The sequence below is a fragment of the Barbus barbus genome, assembly GCF_936440315.1.
Source record: "Barbus barbus genome assembly, chromosome: 7".
Classification (NCBI taxonomy): domain Eukaryota; kingdom Metazoa; phylum Chordata; class Actinopteri; order Cypriniformes; family Cyprinidae; genus Barbus; species Barbus barbus.
The window spans coordinates 36,785,206-36,802,374 of NC_136735.1; the positions used below are offsets into that span (position 1 = coordinate 36,785,206).

At 32.9% G+C, this 17,169-nt stretch overlaps 1 protein-coding gene across 1 annotated transcript in view; it reads right to left on the reverse strand.

The window, feature by feature from the left end:
- LOC306872567 (prostaglandin F2 receptor negative regulator-like) overlaps nt 1-16,969 on the reverse strand; it is a 36,831-nt gene extending 19,862 nt beyond the window's left edge. Inside the window, exons 1-4 of the mRNA XM_079421174.1 lie at nt 16,736-16,969; nt 13,042-13,407; nt 8,536-8,943; nt 5,632-5,991 (exon numbers count right to left, since the gene is read on the reverse strand). Coding sequence (XP_079277300.1) covers nt 5,632-5,991; nt 8,536-8,943; nt 13,042-13,407; nt 16,736-16,778 — 1,177 coding nt within the window. The 5' untranslated portion in view covers nt 16,779-16,969. The remainder of the gene's footprint in view (nt 1-5,631; nt 5,992-8,535; nt 8,944-13,041; nt 13,408-16,735) is intronic.
- Between the last annotated feature and the right edge of the window lie 200 nt (nt 16,970-17,169).

Sequence of the window (17,169 nt, forward strand, 5' to 3'; positions counted from 1 at the left end):
AGAAACCAGAGAGAGTTCTAGTTAAGGAAAGATAAATAGAGACAGGACGAGAGCAGGTCGACAGTGAGTTTCTTTACCCGGACAAACAGAGCCGATGAGATGAATGTCCCACAGGAGCTCTAAAGCCGGTCTCTATGGACGGGAACCGAGTGTCCTGGGAACGGAATAAGGGCCGAGAGAGTGACTGTCAATCAGCTTAAACAAGAGCCTCTCCACTGCACACATTCACTCCACATGATCAGACTTTATCTCTTTGTGCTCCGTCTTCTTCCCTCGGTTTCATTCTCTCATGCTTTCTTTAGTTTGCTGCACAGCTGTGCAGAGAATGAACTGCAGTGCTGGTATGTTATCAGGCTGGAGCAGCAGATCGGTCCTCGTCTGTTTGGTTTATTTGTTAATTAAATACAGAGAGGCTGATGCAGTGAAAGGTGAGTTTAGGTTACAGGTCACCTGATACCACTCTTTTTACATCAGCACTACACAATGGAAATCAACACTGAGATGCTGAATGACACCAGATAATCTCACATATACTGAGAATAGAATAGAATAGAATATTACTTAATACAGTAAATGAGAATATAACTATAAATCTGAAAATGTTAGAATAATCAGAATTAAATAGAACTGACTAAAATAACAAACAAAAATAATTAAATTTAAAATAATAAAAATAATTTAAATTAATAATTTAAAATAATTTTATAAAAATCAGAATAAGAATGAATAATCAAGAAGAGTTTAGAAATCAGAATTAAATACAAAATGTAATAAAAAATATTCAATTCAATTTGATAAAAACAGTTATAACAATATTAATATTTTAATTATATTATAATAATTATTAAAAGAGAAAATAAAAATTCATCAAATTTACAAATCAGAATAAAATGGATATAATTTAATAAATTAAAAGATTCAATAATAAAAACAATGTTGTTATTATGATTATCATCAGAATAGTATAAACTGGCAATATAAACACTTAAAATATAATAATAATTTTATAAAATACAAAACAACAATTAACCATAAAATACATTAGAAATTAGAATAAAATAGGAAATCATTTAATAAACTAAAAATGTCCAATAAAAATAATTACTTTTATTAATTAAGATTAGTAATTAATCTTATGAATCAGAATAACATTTAACTAAAGAAAATACTAAAATTAAAATAATAATTTTAAACAAAATATAATAAATATAAATTTAGAAATAAGAATATGAAATTAAATAATTTAGAATTAAGACTAAATCAAAAATATCAAATAAAAAAATAAATATTTTATGAATAAGAATAAAAATATAACTAAAGAAAACACTACCAATAGGATAATAATTTTAAACGGAAAAAAATAAATATAATAATTATTCAAATTATATTTAAAAATCTGAATAAAATAGATAATGGACAATCATTTAATAAAGCAAAAGATTCACTAATGATTATAATTTTATTAATCAGAGTAGAGCAGAACTGACTAAAGAAATTTCTTCTTTAGAAATTATAACAGAATAGACAAACTCTTCAAGGAGATAAAATATTTTTAAAATATAAACAAAAATCATCAAGATTAATTAAATAAATAAAAATTAAACAAATATTATAAAATAAAAGGAAAACCTAAATAAAACTAGGAAAAAAAATTAAAAATGTAATGCAAGAGACTTATGATATGCTATATACACAACGATAAAACAAACAGGCCAAACATGACACTATACAGAATTAACATGGGTTTTGGTTGCCGGGCTCACCGGGTCTCAAAATCATTAACGCTAATGAGTTTGAGCAGCACAAATCATCCATCAGTGCATGACAAGATGAAAAACAGCTACTGAAATCTTCAGCTGTTTCCCCAACAATTGAGCCGGCGTTGCTTCATACGATCTCGGAGCATATGGCATGGGTTCAGGCACTACAGTATGTCAGCGTGCTGTTAGTGCACTTCACTGCTTTGATTGAGCGCTGCGCAGACGACAGCAAACATGCCGTTCTTCAAAACCGGCTGATAACGGAGCAAACTACACCATGCAAAGTGTGCAAGACTACTTACAGCGCTTATCAGAAAACCACCGCCTCCAACACGACTTCATGGACACCGCAGGCGCAGACTTTGATCTTACAGCACAAAAACAAGCCACACACACACAGAGCAGAACTAAAGTCATCTGGATCACCGTGTATTAAAGAGCTCAATGATGAGATTGAATTATAAAAGTAATCACAGCAAGACAAATAAACACGAGCGACAACTGAGTCATTGGGAGAATGTTGGCAGGAGTTTGTTTATACAAATATGAAGAGCTGAGGAACAGATATTTCATACTAGGAAATGCATTCATTGTGTTTTCTGCCGAGGTGTAAATGGCCTCAATTAGTTTTGCCATTTATAAAGAATTTCATATTTTTATTCATCAAGGATGCGTTCAGTTGATCAAACGGGAAAGTAAAGATATTTATAATGTCACAAAAGATTTCTATTTCAAATAAATGCTGTTCTTTTGAACTTTTTATTCATCAAAGGTTTGCACGGTTTCCACAAAAATATTGTGCAGCACGACTGTTTTCAGCATTGATAATAATCAGAAATGTTTCTCAAGCAGCAAATCAGCATATTTCTGAAGGATCGTGTGACACTGAAGACTTGATCACAGCAATAAATCACATTTGAACAGATACTTGCATAGAAAAAGTTATTGTACATTGTAATAATATCTCACAATTCTACTGATATTACTGCATTTTGAATCAAATAAATGATGTGAAAGTGTTATGTTAGTATCACTGATGTCACATTAATTTTGAATTATATTTTATTTTTTATATTTTCTGTTTAATTTTATTTTGTTTGTCATTGTTTTTTATGAATTTGTATTAATTAAGCACTTGAAGTTAAAGGGGTCATATGACGTTGCTAATGCAATGGCGTGTAATGCAATGTGTTTATGCGGTTTAAGGTTCAAAAAACACATTGTTTTCCACATACTGTACATTATTGTTGCTCCTCTATGCTCTGCCTTTCTGAAAAGCATTGGTTGAGTCTTAACTTTTATAAAGGATCTCTCTTTGGTTTTGAGACTTTAGTCTTTGCAACTTCAGGGATCTTATGCAGCCAATTAGTTAAAATAAGCATGTGGTGAGTATTAAAAACATTAAATAACTTTTGAACAGTAGTGTATATTTGATGCTCCCAGTTTGAGGGAAAAGATCCAGCAGCATAATGATACTGCCTACTTTTTGAACAGATTTGGATCAGGAGCGTCTCAAAGCATCCAAAGCAAAGGAAGCGAGAAAACAAGGGAGGGAAAAACAATACTTTTCGGCGTAACAATACTAGTCCTGCAAAGCTTCTTTATAGATTTTAACTTGATTTTAAACCTGCTGTTGTTCTCTAGAGAGTCTAAAGACCTTTTAATTTCCAGATCTATATTAAAAAAGACATTTATCGTCACATCTGGCCACGGCAACACGACCCAGGCCACTTCAGGAAGTCACAGACAATACATGATGTTTTCTGAATCTTTTTTTATGGTTCAGAAAGTTGTTGGTCCACAGTGCTGGTGGGAATTTCCTGCATTAAATATTGAAACCCTGTATGCCATCCCAAACGTTGCTTTTTCTGTAGGAAATCTATTAAAGGAAGCTTGACTCTTTCCTTGCACTAAAGGAAATGCTTGGACAGTAAGGAAATAAACAGCATTTAATCTGTGCACATCTTCATCCTGTTACATTTAGATTTAATCATTTAGCAGGCGCTTTTATCCAAAGGGAATTACAAATGAGGACATTAGAAAATAGTTTGTCAGAAAACAGGGTGTCACTAGATTACATAGGAAATCTGACATCAAGCAGTGTTATTTTAAATTTAATTTGATTTAAATTCATTAATTATTTTTATATTTTTAAATTAGTGTATTATTATTTTGAATTAGCTTTTATTTTTATTTAATTTTTTTCAGTTTTCATTTAATTTTTCGTTAATTTTGCTGTGTATTTATTTTTATATATTTCTTTATAGACTTGATTAATTTTTTAAAAATTTTCAATTATTTGCTAAATTTCAAATTTTCATTTGTTTTTTAAATGTTAGTCATTTTGTTACATGCTTTCACCATTTTTACTAGTATTTTTTACAGTTTTTATTTATCTTAATTTTAATTTCAGTTTTAGTAATTATTTTACTTTATATTAAACTTATTTCAGTTAGTGCAAAGGCAATATTTATCCAGTTTCCTTTAAATATTATATTATATTATTATAGTTTTCATTCTTTTATTTCTGTTTTAGCTTTATTTCTATTTAGTTTCATTATTTTTATATTATAGTTAATTTTTATTTATTTCCAATTAGTCATTGTAATGCTTCAATGTAAACTTATTTCACTTAGTTTCAAGGCATTATTTCAAATTTTCATTTAGTTTAAGTTTTTCCTTTATAGCTTTATTTCATGTTAATAATTTTATCTTTAGTTAACATAAAACTATCTGTTTTACAAACAAGCATCCAAAACATAGAAACCTATTAATCTCAAACCTGGCACTGCAAATCTTTCTATTTAAGAGCTGTTAGAGGGAACTTAATTTTCTGTCTAGTCCTCAAACCATGTGCACAATCAAACACGGTAAGTTTGATGTCACTGAACCAGTCGTATGAGCCAGTTTTATGTTGTTTTCTGTATTTTTGGAGCTGAAACAAAATCCTACGCATTTCAGACTCATTGAAATGAGTAAACAACACCAGAGTTTGCCTTTTAAGGTGAGCGACGCCTTCTCTTTCTCTGTAGTTCATCACAGAATAAACAGGTTGAAGCTCTTCCCTGTGAATCACGCTGACGACGAGATCCCAAACCACTAACGCTGACTTCTAACATGAGCAAGGGGCTTTTAGCCTGTAAATCTAGACAGCAGTCCTCCATCAGGAAGACCACCCACAGCCTTCATGCATTAGAGCGGATCTTCAGAAACACGACGCGAACACATGCATCTCATGCCTGAAGCTTGCTTATTAACACGACAGAGCTAAACTATTTCAAACAGACCGCAAATCTGATGAATGCAACCTTTCTACTTTCACTTCTAGACAACTGACTTTGATGGATGGGTTAAGAACTAACCAGTCTGGTAGTGACGGTAAAATAACATGCTTAGTCTGGCATGCATGTTTGATTTTATCTGTGGTTTTACACTTACGCTTATAAGGACTGAACGATATTTTGAATAGTCACAGATATTTTGCTGAATGATTATTTTAGCTATATTATCCAGCCTTAACTAAAACTAAAAGATGCCTCATCCACATTAGTCTGATAAAACGTGATCTGTGAATCATCTTCTAATAGAAAACCCAAGACCATGGCTTGAAAGATATTTTCCAGTGCACTAATATAAATGGCATATCATGCTTTTAATGTCATTTAAATACCAAATAATCAACATCAAATTAATATTTTATGGATGAGGGAAGCAGAACGCATTTATATACAGCTGTAAAGAGCTTCAGATGGCATTTTCTCAAAATGTCACACTTTGCCACAAAACGTGAGACGCTGCGGGGTGTTTATGTTAAGAGTCATGATATTATGAATGATACTTCAGAAACTCAAAGGAAAATTAAGCAACGTACTTTGTTTAATAACGTGAACTCGTACGGGGTCCGAAATCTTCTCCGAGGCCCGGTACCATCGTCCACCGTCACGCTGAACCCACGCACTCGCTTTACACGCATAGAGTCCTGCGTCAGACAGCTCCACGCCGTGAACCTTGAGCTGGAAATCCCACTTTCCCAGCCGCCGCACATCCACCGCATCGGTTGTGTTGGTCAGCACGCCGTCACGACTCAGACGGGCCAGAACACGTGTGCCGTTCATCAGCCACGCCACCTCCAGATCCACCGAGGCTTCGGCAGAGACCGAGCAGGTGAGGAGCAGCGTCTCTCCGGTGGACAATGTGCTGTCGTCCTGAACCTGGACACTGAGGGAGCTTGCTGATGATTGCAAGAGAAAGAGAAACAGAAAATATGCAGGTATTAGAAATGGAACTGAAATAAGTCAGATCTTAATGATGCAAACTAAATAAACACATACAGTAAGAGCAACAGTGATGCATTTGCAACCTCATGTTGTTTCAAACCACTAAACATTATTTCATTAATTTAATTTAATTAAACCTTAAATCATATATAATACAAATAGGCCTGGTTTCACAGACAGGGCTTAGATTAAGCCAGGATTAGGCCATAGTTCAATTAGGACATTTAAGTAATTTTTATAAATCTGCCTTAGAAAATGCATTACTGGTGTGCGTTTTCAGACAAAATAAAGGCACTGATATATTTTAAGATCAGTCAGAGCAAGTTTCTTTTAGATAAAACAGCTCAGATTTAGTCTTGAGCCTTGGCAACTTATTGAAATAAGATATTACTAAAATTACTAAAACTAAAACTGAAATAAAAAATAAGCTAAAAAATAATAAAAATTACATAAGAACATAAAATTACTAAAACTTAAACTAAAATTGAAATGGAAACTGAAGAGAAAAAAAAGCTAATTTAAAATATGAATAAATACTATAATAGTACATGAAAAATAAAAGCACATAATAAAATTACTAAAACGTAAACTAGAATTAAAATGCAAAGTATAAAAATAAAAGCTCATTTAAATATTTGTAATTACTATGATAAAAATATAAAAATAGTAAAAGCACATAAAATTATAAAGATAAATACATAAGATTATAAATAAAATAATAAAATATACTTTTATTATATGGAAAAGAGCAGCATGCTCTTCTGAATTTCTGCTGAATTTCTCCTTGTTTTCCACAGGAAAAAAAATAAAAACTACTTATCCGGGTTTGCCATAACATAAGCAAATGATGCCTGAATTGTCATTTATGGTTGAACTATTCCTTTAATTTCTCAAAGCAAACTCTCATTCGTTTCTCCTGGGGATCGGTGATATTCAGCACATCACGTTTAGACGACACACTGCTTGTGTGCTTTATATTCTCTTAACATCTTCTAGTTACAATCTCAAATAACACAAAGACTGAGAGTTTGTGTAATGTCTGCTGGAAGGTTCTCCAGACACCCGTAGTCTTCCCAATTTTAATTAAAACTCTGCAGTAACATTGACAGTATATATGGTAACCAGGCAGGAATTTCACTGGCAACGAGAATTCAAACAGTTTGGTTTGTGAGAAAGGTCTGAAGACTTTAAACAAGATAAAAAACAGTCAAAAGAGCATATCTACTCTTCTCGAGGGAGGCGCTGCATGACTTCAACAACCATAATCAAATCTCTTTCATTCTCTTTTCCCTCCAAATGCAACTTATTTATTCCTTTGATCGCAATTGCTGTTAAAAGATGATCTGAGCGAATTGCATAATAATGATTCATCGTAAGTACTTTTATCCAATCAAATTGGATTATTTTATGGCATCATGATCATGACAGTTTCCCAGGAGGGCACAACACAACTAAACTGATCAAATTGACAATATTACGTAAATACAAAACAGCATAAAGCCATAATGGAAGAGAATTAAAGGAATAGCTCACTCAAAAATGTGAATGTCAGAATTTTCAATAGACTCACTTTTCCTTTTAATTGATAATTGCTTTTCAAGAAACTTAATGTATAAAATGCATACTTTTTTTTACATACTTTAAATTACATTTAATGCATAATTTTATTTACATAACAATAAAATACATAATTTAATTTCACTGAATGCATAATTAAAATATATATAATTTAATTTCATTTAATGCAAAATAAAAAATATATAATTTATAATTTAATTTACATAAAAAAATACAATACAATTTGTCATTTATATTCATTGAATGGATATTTTAATTTATATTATTTATAAAAATAAAAAAAACTAATATAATTTATAATTCATCATTTAATTTCACCAAATGCATAATGCACACAATTTAAAAAACAATATAATGCGTAACTTAAATTATACATGAAAACTAACAAAATGTATAATTTAATTTGATTGAATGCATTATTTAAAAGAAAAACTAACAAAGTTAATTATTTAATTTCAATGAATGCCTTATTTAATTTACACAATTTAAAAGCAAAAACTAGTATAATTCATAATTTCATGTTATTGCATGTACAATTAAAAAACAAATAATTTATTATTTATCATTTAATTTGCATAATATACAAACATTTTCATTTATAAATGTAATTAAATGCATAATTAAATTTACATAATTAAAAACTAACAAAATGACAAAAGAACAAACTAAGGTGAAAACAGAAAACATAAAAAAGTAGTAGCCAATTCAAAATCTGAATACTATAAATAGTATAACAATAATACTAAAAACGTTACAGTTTCTCTCAAATTCTCCTAAAAATGTCTTAAAATATAAGTGAATAAGTGAACCTTACATAATTTCTACTAATACATTTTAATTGTATTAATCCCACTGTATTGCGGCTTTATTCTGTTGTGCTATGGGATATTTTTATCGTGTTGTTCTAGAGAGTTACTAACCTGTCGGGGTGACAGTCACTTCTCCCATCTCTATGGTCTTCTCCTGAATGCGGTTCCAGGCTCCCTGCTCTCTCGTCCACAATCTGGCCGTGCAGACGTACATGCCCTGATCAGCCGGCATCGCTCCGGAGAGCACGAGACTGTGCGAGACGCCGTTTCCCATCTCTAGCCGCATCCCGCCATCTGTGTAGCGCAGCATGTAATCGTCGCCAACCGTCACACCCAAATCTGGACCAAAGGTCAGCAGGTCCTCTAACAGAGATGAGCCCTTCTTGACTGACCAGGTAAGAGACAGGTAAATTCCCTCCATGAAGTTGCGGGACACGTTGCACAGGAGTCTGATGGATCCACCCTCACGAACCACAGGGTTTGGGGCATCGGGAGCCACAATCAGACTGTTGGGAACAACTGAAATAGAAGAGAAAAGAAGAGTTTTAGAGAAGAGGTACAAGCACAAGCACACCGATAAACCGATATATCGGCCAGGCTGATTTATCTGTTGACTGGACATTTGTGTAGCATCCAAAACCTGCCAAAAGCCAATAAATAAATTGTAATTTCTTTATTGCAGTATGTTTTACAATAAAATACTATTTCACTTTTTCTACTTCAAAATTTCAGAGTGAAAATTGAAATTATTTTTAGTTTACTAAGCATTTTCAATTTTTTTGCACAATCTGAAAATACTGAAATAGTAAACATGTCATTTTTTAAAATGTGTACACTACCGTTTAAAAGTTTGGGGTCAGTAAATTTTTTAAATATTTTTGAAAGAAGTCTCTTCTGCTCACCAAGTACAGAAAAATACAAAAAAAAAGCTGTTTTCTATGTGAATACTGAATATTATATATATTTATATAATTTATGTGATCAAAGCTGAATTTTCAGCATCATTACTCCCGTCTTCAGTGTCACATGATCTTCAGAAATCATTCTAATATGCTGATTTACTGCTCAACAAACATTTCTGATTATTATTATTGTTTAAAACAGTTGTGCTGCCCAATATTTTTGTGGAAACTGTGATGCATTTTATTTTTCAGCATTCTTTTGTATAGACAGTTAAAAAAGAACAGCATTTATTTCAAATAGATATCTTTTGTAACATTTTTGTTACACATTGTTACTGTCAATTTTAATCAATTTACTGCATCATTGATGAATAAAAGTATTATTTATTTTAAGTATTATTAGTCAGTCTGCTCTATCAGTATCAGACAATGAAATTCCACTTTAAATTAGATCACTACATTAATATTTCAAAGAAGCAAATTAATAATTTTTGTTTCTTTAGCTTTAAAAATTAGGAAAAGTCTACTGAGCACGACATTTGGATTTTCAGTCCACAAGTTTGTCTCTTGTATATTTAAGAGAGGATTAGATATTGCGCTTTATTTTACTACTGCACTTTACTTTATTACTTCCCTTTCCTTAATTTTAAATAAGTTTAAAAAAGCTGGTAAAGTTTTACATGCAAAAAAATGCAGTTAAATTCTAATTCAAATGCAACCAATAATTATTACTGAATGACACAGACATGAAGAATTAAAAGAAAATAGCTTATGTTTGCTTTAGCACACCTTACGGTCAATGAATTACAGTAATAATATGGCAGGAAATGTCAATGTACTTCGTCATCCAGCCAGTGAACTTAGATTATATATAGACACACATAAAAGTGAAACAAAACACAGAGCATTACTGAAAAGAATCAGTGTTAGTCTGACACAATAAAAGCAGACTTTGTGTCTGCCAGGTCTAATCGTGAACGTCATACACCAGTGAAAGAACCAGATAGACCAGTTTGATCATCAGAGGTGAACTCATGTGGAAAGTAGTAAACTCTCTAAATGCATTCAAACGTCTTTACTTGCTCTGTCACAATCAACTATGAACCACCGGCCCAAAGAAAAGACAGACGTGCAAAATTATCAGCACAAAAACACAGTGTAATCTATCATTTTAACTGTATATATCTATTTTACTTGTTTAGTAAATGGACTAAACTCACTAGTCTACTGTTAACACATTTAAAGTCTCGAGGCAAGACTTTCAAAACAGTGTGTTTTTTTCTCGTTACATCATCTTCCGCTGTTAATGGACGGACTGACGGACAGACAGACAGACGGACAGATGGATGGATGGATGGACAGACGGACGGACGGATGGATTCAGATTCAATGGATGGACAGACGGACGGATGGATGGATGGATGGATGGACAGACGGACGGATGGATGGATGGACAGACGGATGGATGGATGGATTCAGATTCAATGGATGGACAGACGGACGGATGGATGGATGATGGATGGATGGATGGATGGACAGACGGACGGATGGATGGATGGACAGACGGATGGATGGATGGATTCAGATTCAATGGATGGACAGACGGACGGATGGATGGATGGATTCAGATTCAATGGATGGACAGACAGACGGATGGATGGATGGATGGACGGATTCAGATTCAATGGACGGACGGACGGACGGATGGATGAACAGATAGATGGATAGCTGGATGGATGGACAAACAGATATATGGACGGATGGATGGATGGATGGATGGATGGACGGTTTGATAGGCAATTAGAAGATAGATTGATAGAGGAAGGATGGATGGATGGACGAACAGATAGATGGATAGATGGATTGATGGATGAACAGATAGATGGACGAACAGATAGATGGATGGATGGATGATGGATGAACAGATAGATGGATGGATGGATGGATGGGTGGATGAACGGTTGGGGCAGTTTCTGCTGTCAGTAATCAAGTTTCCATCCAGATTTTGCGCTGTTTTGTTATCGACAAAGAGAATATGCGTTAAAAAATCCAACTGGCCTTTTACCGATAAAATGGTGTACGTGATGACGTCATCCCTAAAAAAATGAATTGTCGCATAAGTTTTGGTGTGTCGCAAAAAAAATTGCCCTTGAGCTGTTTCCATACATAATTTCTCCTATTGCGTAAATTATAGACTAGGAGTCCGTTCTTCATCCACTTGAAACAAAACAGCCTCTTGAGAAAGCGGCATGTTTCTTTCCTTTATTTCACAAAAGTAGGCTACGTTTTGTTTTTTGATTGTGAATGTACACAAATAAAATAAATATTTTGAATAGTTTTGAATAATGTCTTACTCGTATATAACCACAAATGAAGGAGTTGGCTAGTGTAAGTTGTTTCCAATTTTATAAGGGAAAACAAAAAAACAAGCGATCGTGCCGGCGCTTCACGCACGCAGTTAAGCATAGCCTACTGACTCGACAACGCAGCCTGTTCATTGTCATAATAAAATACAGTCTGCCAAAAATATTGATGAAACATGAAAAAAATATTTTACTTCTCCTTACTCCACAACAAATCCTTTGAATTTAACGGCAGAAAGAACGTAGAACGCAGATGTTAGCCTACTTGTCTATTTCTTACCATGTATAAAATAATTTTAGATGCAACTGAATAATATGAATATGATTTAATGTGCTTTTGAAGTACAGGGAAACGGTTTCCAAACCAATTTTTGCGACATTTTAAGTATCGATAAGGAATTCATGTGCTAAAGTTAAACGGAAAAAGATTTTGTCGACACATGAGATTTTGTAATTGTAATAATATTTCATAATTTATTTTTTATCAAATAAATGCAGCTTGATTAGCAGAAAAGTCTTCTTTCTACTCGGGTCTTATTTACAAGAAACATCTGAAAAGTAGCAGCAATCTCCATTTGCATTTAATCTTATTGCTGTCAGGAGAAACAATTGAGATGTTTTACATGTCCTGTGGGTTCTTACACAAATCTGCAGCGATTACTCTAATTTTCAGCATGTTCAGTCAGTGCTCATAAGAAGAGTTTCGTGTTTTTAAGCTGTAATTAATGCATTGCACTGCATGCCCAACTCTTACTAATAATGTTTTTTAAAATGTGAGTTTGTTTTTAACACACTTTTCCTGAGTTTCTTTGTTTGAAGGTTGTTTTTACACCGCAGAGTTTTTTATTTTTTAACTTAACTTATTTTTTGTCTTGTTTTCCAGTACAAATATCTAAAGATTTTTAGCTCAGGATACATTTTCTTGTTTACAACTTACAGCTTGTTTACTGAAAAAGTGAGTTTATGCTTAGAACAAAAAAAAGTATCTGCCAGAGCGTTTAGAAAGATAATCTGGTTTTCCCTTTAATTAAGTTTTTCTTGCCCACTGACATTTTTACATTTTTTACTTGTTTTATAAATCAGCTCATTTAATTTGGATGACTTTTCCCCAAAAACAAGTCATGTAAATGAACAGCCGAAGCAAATAAAAAGTTATCATTTTTGACTTGAAAAATACCCTGAAATATACACTGATCGTCTAGACTTTCTGGCTCAAATGTGGATTCAGTAACTTGGGAAACAATACTGCAATATCTCATATTAAACCTCATTTTATGCACATTCATTATGCATATGTATTGCAATGTTTCATGCCAGGTGACTTTCTACCATGTAAAACAGCACATACTGACCTTGCAGCTGGACGTCTGACTTATAGTTTCCACTGATGACCGAGTCTGTGCTCGGAGTACTGCAGCGGTAGGTGGCGCTGTCACTAACTCGAGCCTCCTGGATTCTCAGCTCAACGGCGTTATCCTCTAGTCGTGACAGACTGATGTCGCCGCTCCGTATGCGGTCCTGAAGAGAGCGCTCTGTGAAACGATCATCAAACGTCGAGATCACGTTGATGGTTTCTGTTCCTCGTGTTACTGTCCATTCAAAGTCCTGCTCCCTCGGGCCCTCGTACTCCGATACATCGCAGCGAATGGCCAGCGGCTGGCCCTCGACCCGGAGCAGGGGGCCCCTGGACACTGTCACCGACCTGCAGTGGCATAGAGCTGTGAAACACACACAACACTGCTTTATTGATGGCTCTTTATTTTGTAGTTACCTTCAAAGGCATGCCATTTAATGTCTGGATTTCCATATGAAACAGAACAATTAACTTTTATATTTTGATTTAATTATGATTTTATACACACAATAAAAAGTGGTAACCTGCAATTGTTACCTTGAAAAGCTATTTTTACCTGATTTAACACATAAACACTTTTTTTGGTGTAAACTGATGTATTTAGGTGATTTAGCTATATTCAATAATAATCGTGACATGAATTAAACCAGTTAATTTAGAGGTGCCCAAACTTTTTAACAAAAAGGTAAAAAAAAAAAAAAGACTTAATTGAAGCCTGTGGTGGGCCAAATGTACATTTTAAATTAATATATTTAATTAATTAATATTAATTTAACATTAATTTAAAGTTAAATTAACTTAATTTACATTAATTTAAATTATTATTAAATTAATGTACTAAACATATACAATTTTAAAACAACTAAATAAATTAAAATAATTAAAATAAATTTATTAATAATCAAATCCACTTGTATTGTTTCTGAAATAAAAGTGTTAAAATGGAAACATAAAATTATTAAAACAATAAAATAAAACAAAATACATTAATTATATATATGTAAAATAAATAAATTGTGTATGCATATATTAAATAAACTATTTAATTATTTTTTATTGTAGATTCACTTACAGTGTTTTGAAGATTTCAATGCAAAAATAAAACTAAAAAAGTTAAAACAAAATTTAAAATTATATACAATAAAATTACATAAATTACAATATACTATAAAAAAAATATATATAATATAAACTAAAAGTCGAGGTTTGGGCATCTCTGATTCACATGTTATCAATGCATCTGAAATTAACAGGTGAAAAGTGAGGAAGCATCACTAATTATGTGACATATGATGTGTCATAACTTTACCACAACATCTGAATATTTCACCTGGTTCCTGAAGTCATAAGCACACAGGTGCTGACTATAGTTTGGCATATGGTACTTTACAATGGGATTATGAGGATTATCTTCAAAGCATGCAGCACCTTCATAAAAAAAAGACCACAAATGCAAATCAAGCCATGCTAATGATAACTCTCACCTCGCTAGACTTGCAAATGACACTAAACGAAAAAAGACTATCCTAAAATATTCCTTTCTTACGGGAAAGCTCCTGTAACACAGACTGACACGCTTTCGGCTGTAGGCGCCTACTGAGCAACTTCAAAACTGGGGAAGACACAGGAGAAATGTGTGCTTTAAAGCATTGTTATTTTCACCATATACTCATTTATTCTCTTTTGCACTAGATTTTAAGTAAATCAAGTCCATTGGGAATCTTCTCAGCATTGGAAAATCACAAATTCTTAATTTTAATTCTTAGCTTTGAAGTCGATACAGGAGTGTTTAACAGAATGCTCTGTGATAAATGAATACAGAATAGCAAGAAAAGGGAGGAGAGATGATATATTCTGGTCTGGTTTGAAGATTGTTTATGTGCACAGGTGCACATGAGACTATGCATATGCAAATACATGCATGCATAAAACCCAAACATGTCAGCATCTCACACTGTACGAAATGATGAATTGAAAATGCTACCGTATCAACGATTTTGACCATATAAATCTGAAACTTTTAATCAAGCCAGAACATTTCTATAATAATGTAGAGGTTTATTTAGGTTTCATGTAATATGCAGAGCAGATACTTTATGCCATGTTTGTGTAAAAATAATTGCCGCAGTATTTTAGGATCAAAAAAATGTTATCAAATCCAACTATATGGCTCTTTAAAGATTAAAAGTTCTTGGTATTTCTTTACAGGTTCTTCAGATCAGTGTTTTGGTTTCTGGCACCAGTACACTGAAGGCTTTCTACAGAACTAGTGAATAAAATGTTATTTGAGGAACTTACAAAAACTGTGAAACCCTTTTTGATTCAAATTACAGCAATTATTTTGAAGAGTATAAGTTTACATGTCATTCATGTCATAGTGTAGGGTTACTATAATTGACTAAAACTAAAATTAAAACTAAAAGCATAAAAAAAAACATTTCTGTTACTTTAACTGAAATATATAAATAATATATGAAAATCTAAAAAAAAAAAGAGTTTTATTTCCATTATAGTTGCCAAGCAATCAGTTCTCATTTTATTTTCAAAACTAAAATTAAAATAAAAAATATAAAACATTAAAATAAAAAATGAAAAAGAACTATAAAAATAAGAACTAGTTACAAAAATTACACAACAAAATTACAAAAACAAAATTTAAAAGGAAAAATATAAAAATTAAAACAAATTCAATAAAAAACTATAATAATAATGATTCTAAAATAGCATGTCCAACTTGATATTCTTGTCATTTATCAATATCAATTATTTAATAATATGCAAGTCTTCAATTTCAGTAGACTACAATACATTTTTGACTATGCTAAAATATAATAAATCAACATCATTTTCATAATACAGTAATAAGTTTAGTTAGATCACATTTTATATGAAAATGTAAGCTATAAACTTTAGCGCACAAATATAAACATTCAAGAAAAATAAGAGAATCAAGGCAGAACAATTCTATTCTACAGCTGTAGATAGATTTCAATTCATATGCAAAATCTAAACCACACACACACACATATACATATATATACCATATATAAATACCTAAAACGAAGTGTATATATGTATAGGTATTTACAGTAAATTTTGGCCATGCAAATCTGACAATAGTAAGAAATTAAGGCAGACAAATTATATAATGGTATAGATAAATCTCATTTCATGCCTTTTGAGGTATTTACTGTAAATTTCGACAATGCAAATTTAAAAATAGTCAGTAATTCTATAATGGTTATAGTTAGAGTTAATTTAATACGCAAATCTAAACTACACTTCATATGCATACACTTTGTTTCTTTGAGGTATATTTATTGGAAATTTTTACCATGCAAATCTAATAATAATAAAATGAAATTACACAGAAAAATCCTATAATGATCGGGAGGTTATTAAGATCTCATTAAGTGTGCAAAGCAGCAATGGTTAACGCTGTAAACAGAGCAATCACTATAATCGCATGCAGTCAGGTTCATATTAAATCAGATTTCGACAGAAAGAAAAGCAGCTACTTCAGATGTCAGCACGTGAAACACATTTTCGGTCACCTGGCAAAACGCATGTTTGTGACTCTTTGCCTCGACAGGAACGCTGTTACTTGTCAATGCAACAGACGCGCGCCGTACGCGGAGGGTTTGTCATTTCTTTGCTCATTTGTAGTTGAGTTGTTCCCGCAGGAAACTCACCGACAGCGGCGCACAGCAGGAGCAGCGCTCGAGTCTTTCCCATGTCGCTGGTCCCGCCGCCTTATATTCCCGACACGAGCCGAAGAGCGACTGACTGCTGGAGAGACCGACGGGTCCGGGATACACCTGAGAACCGGAGAGATCCTCGCTGCGATGACGTCACGGCCTCCGTTTGAGCGCGAGCGGGAGATGAGTGACGGACGCGTCCACCGCGCGCGCGCCCGTGACTGATTCACTCTCGTGGAGGTTTGACTACAGAATGACGGAAGAGACACGGGATTCCCCGCGAGACACACTGGATAGATAGATAGATAGATAGATAGATAGATAGATAGATAGATAGATAGATAGATAGATAGATAGATAGATAGATAGATAGATAGATAGATAGATAGATAGATAGATAGATAGATAGATAGATAGATAGAAGACAG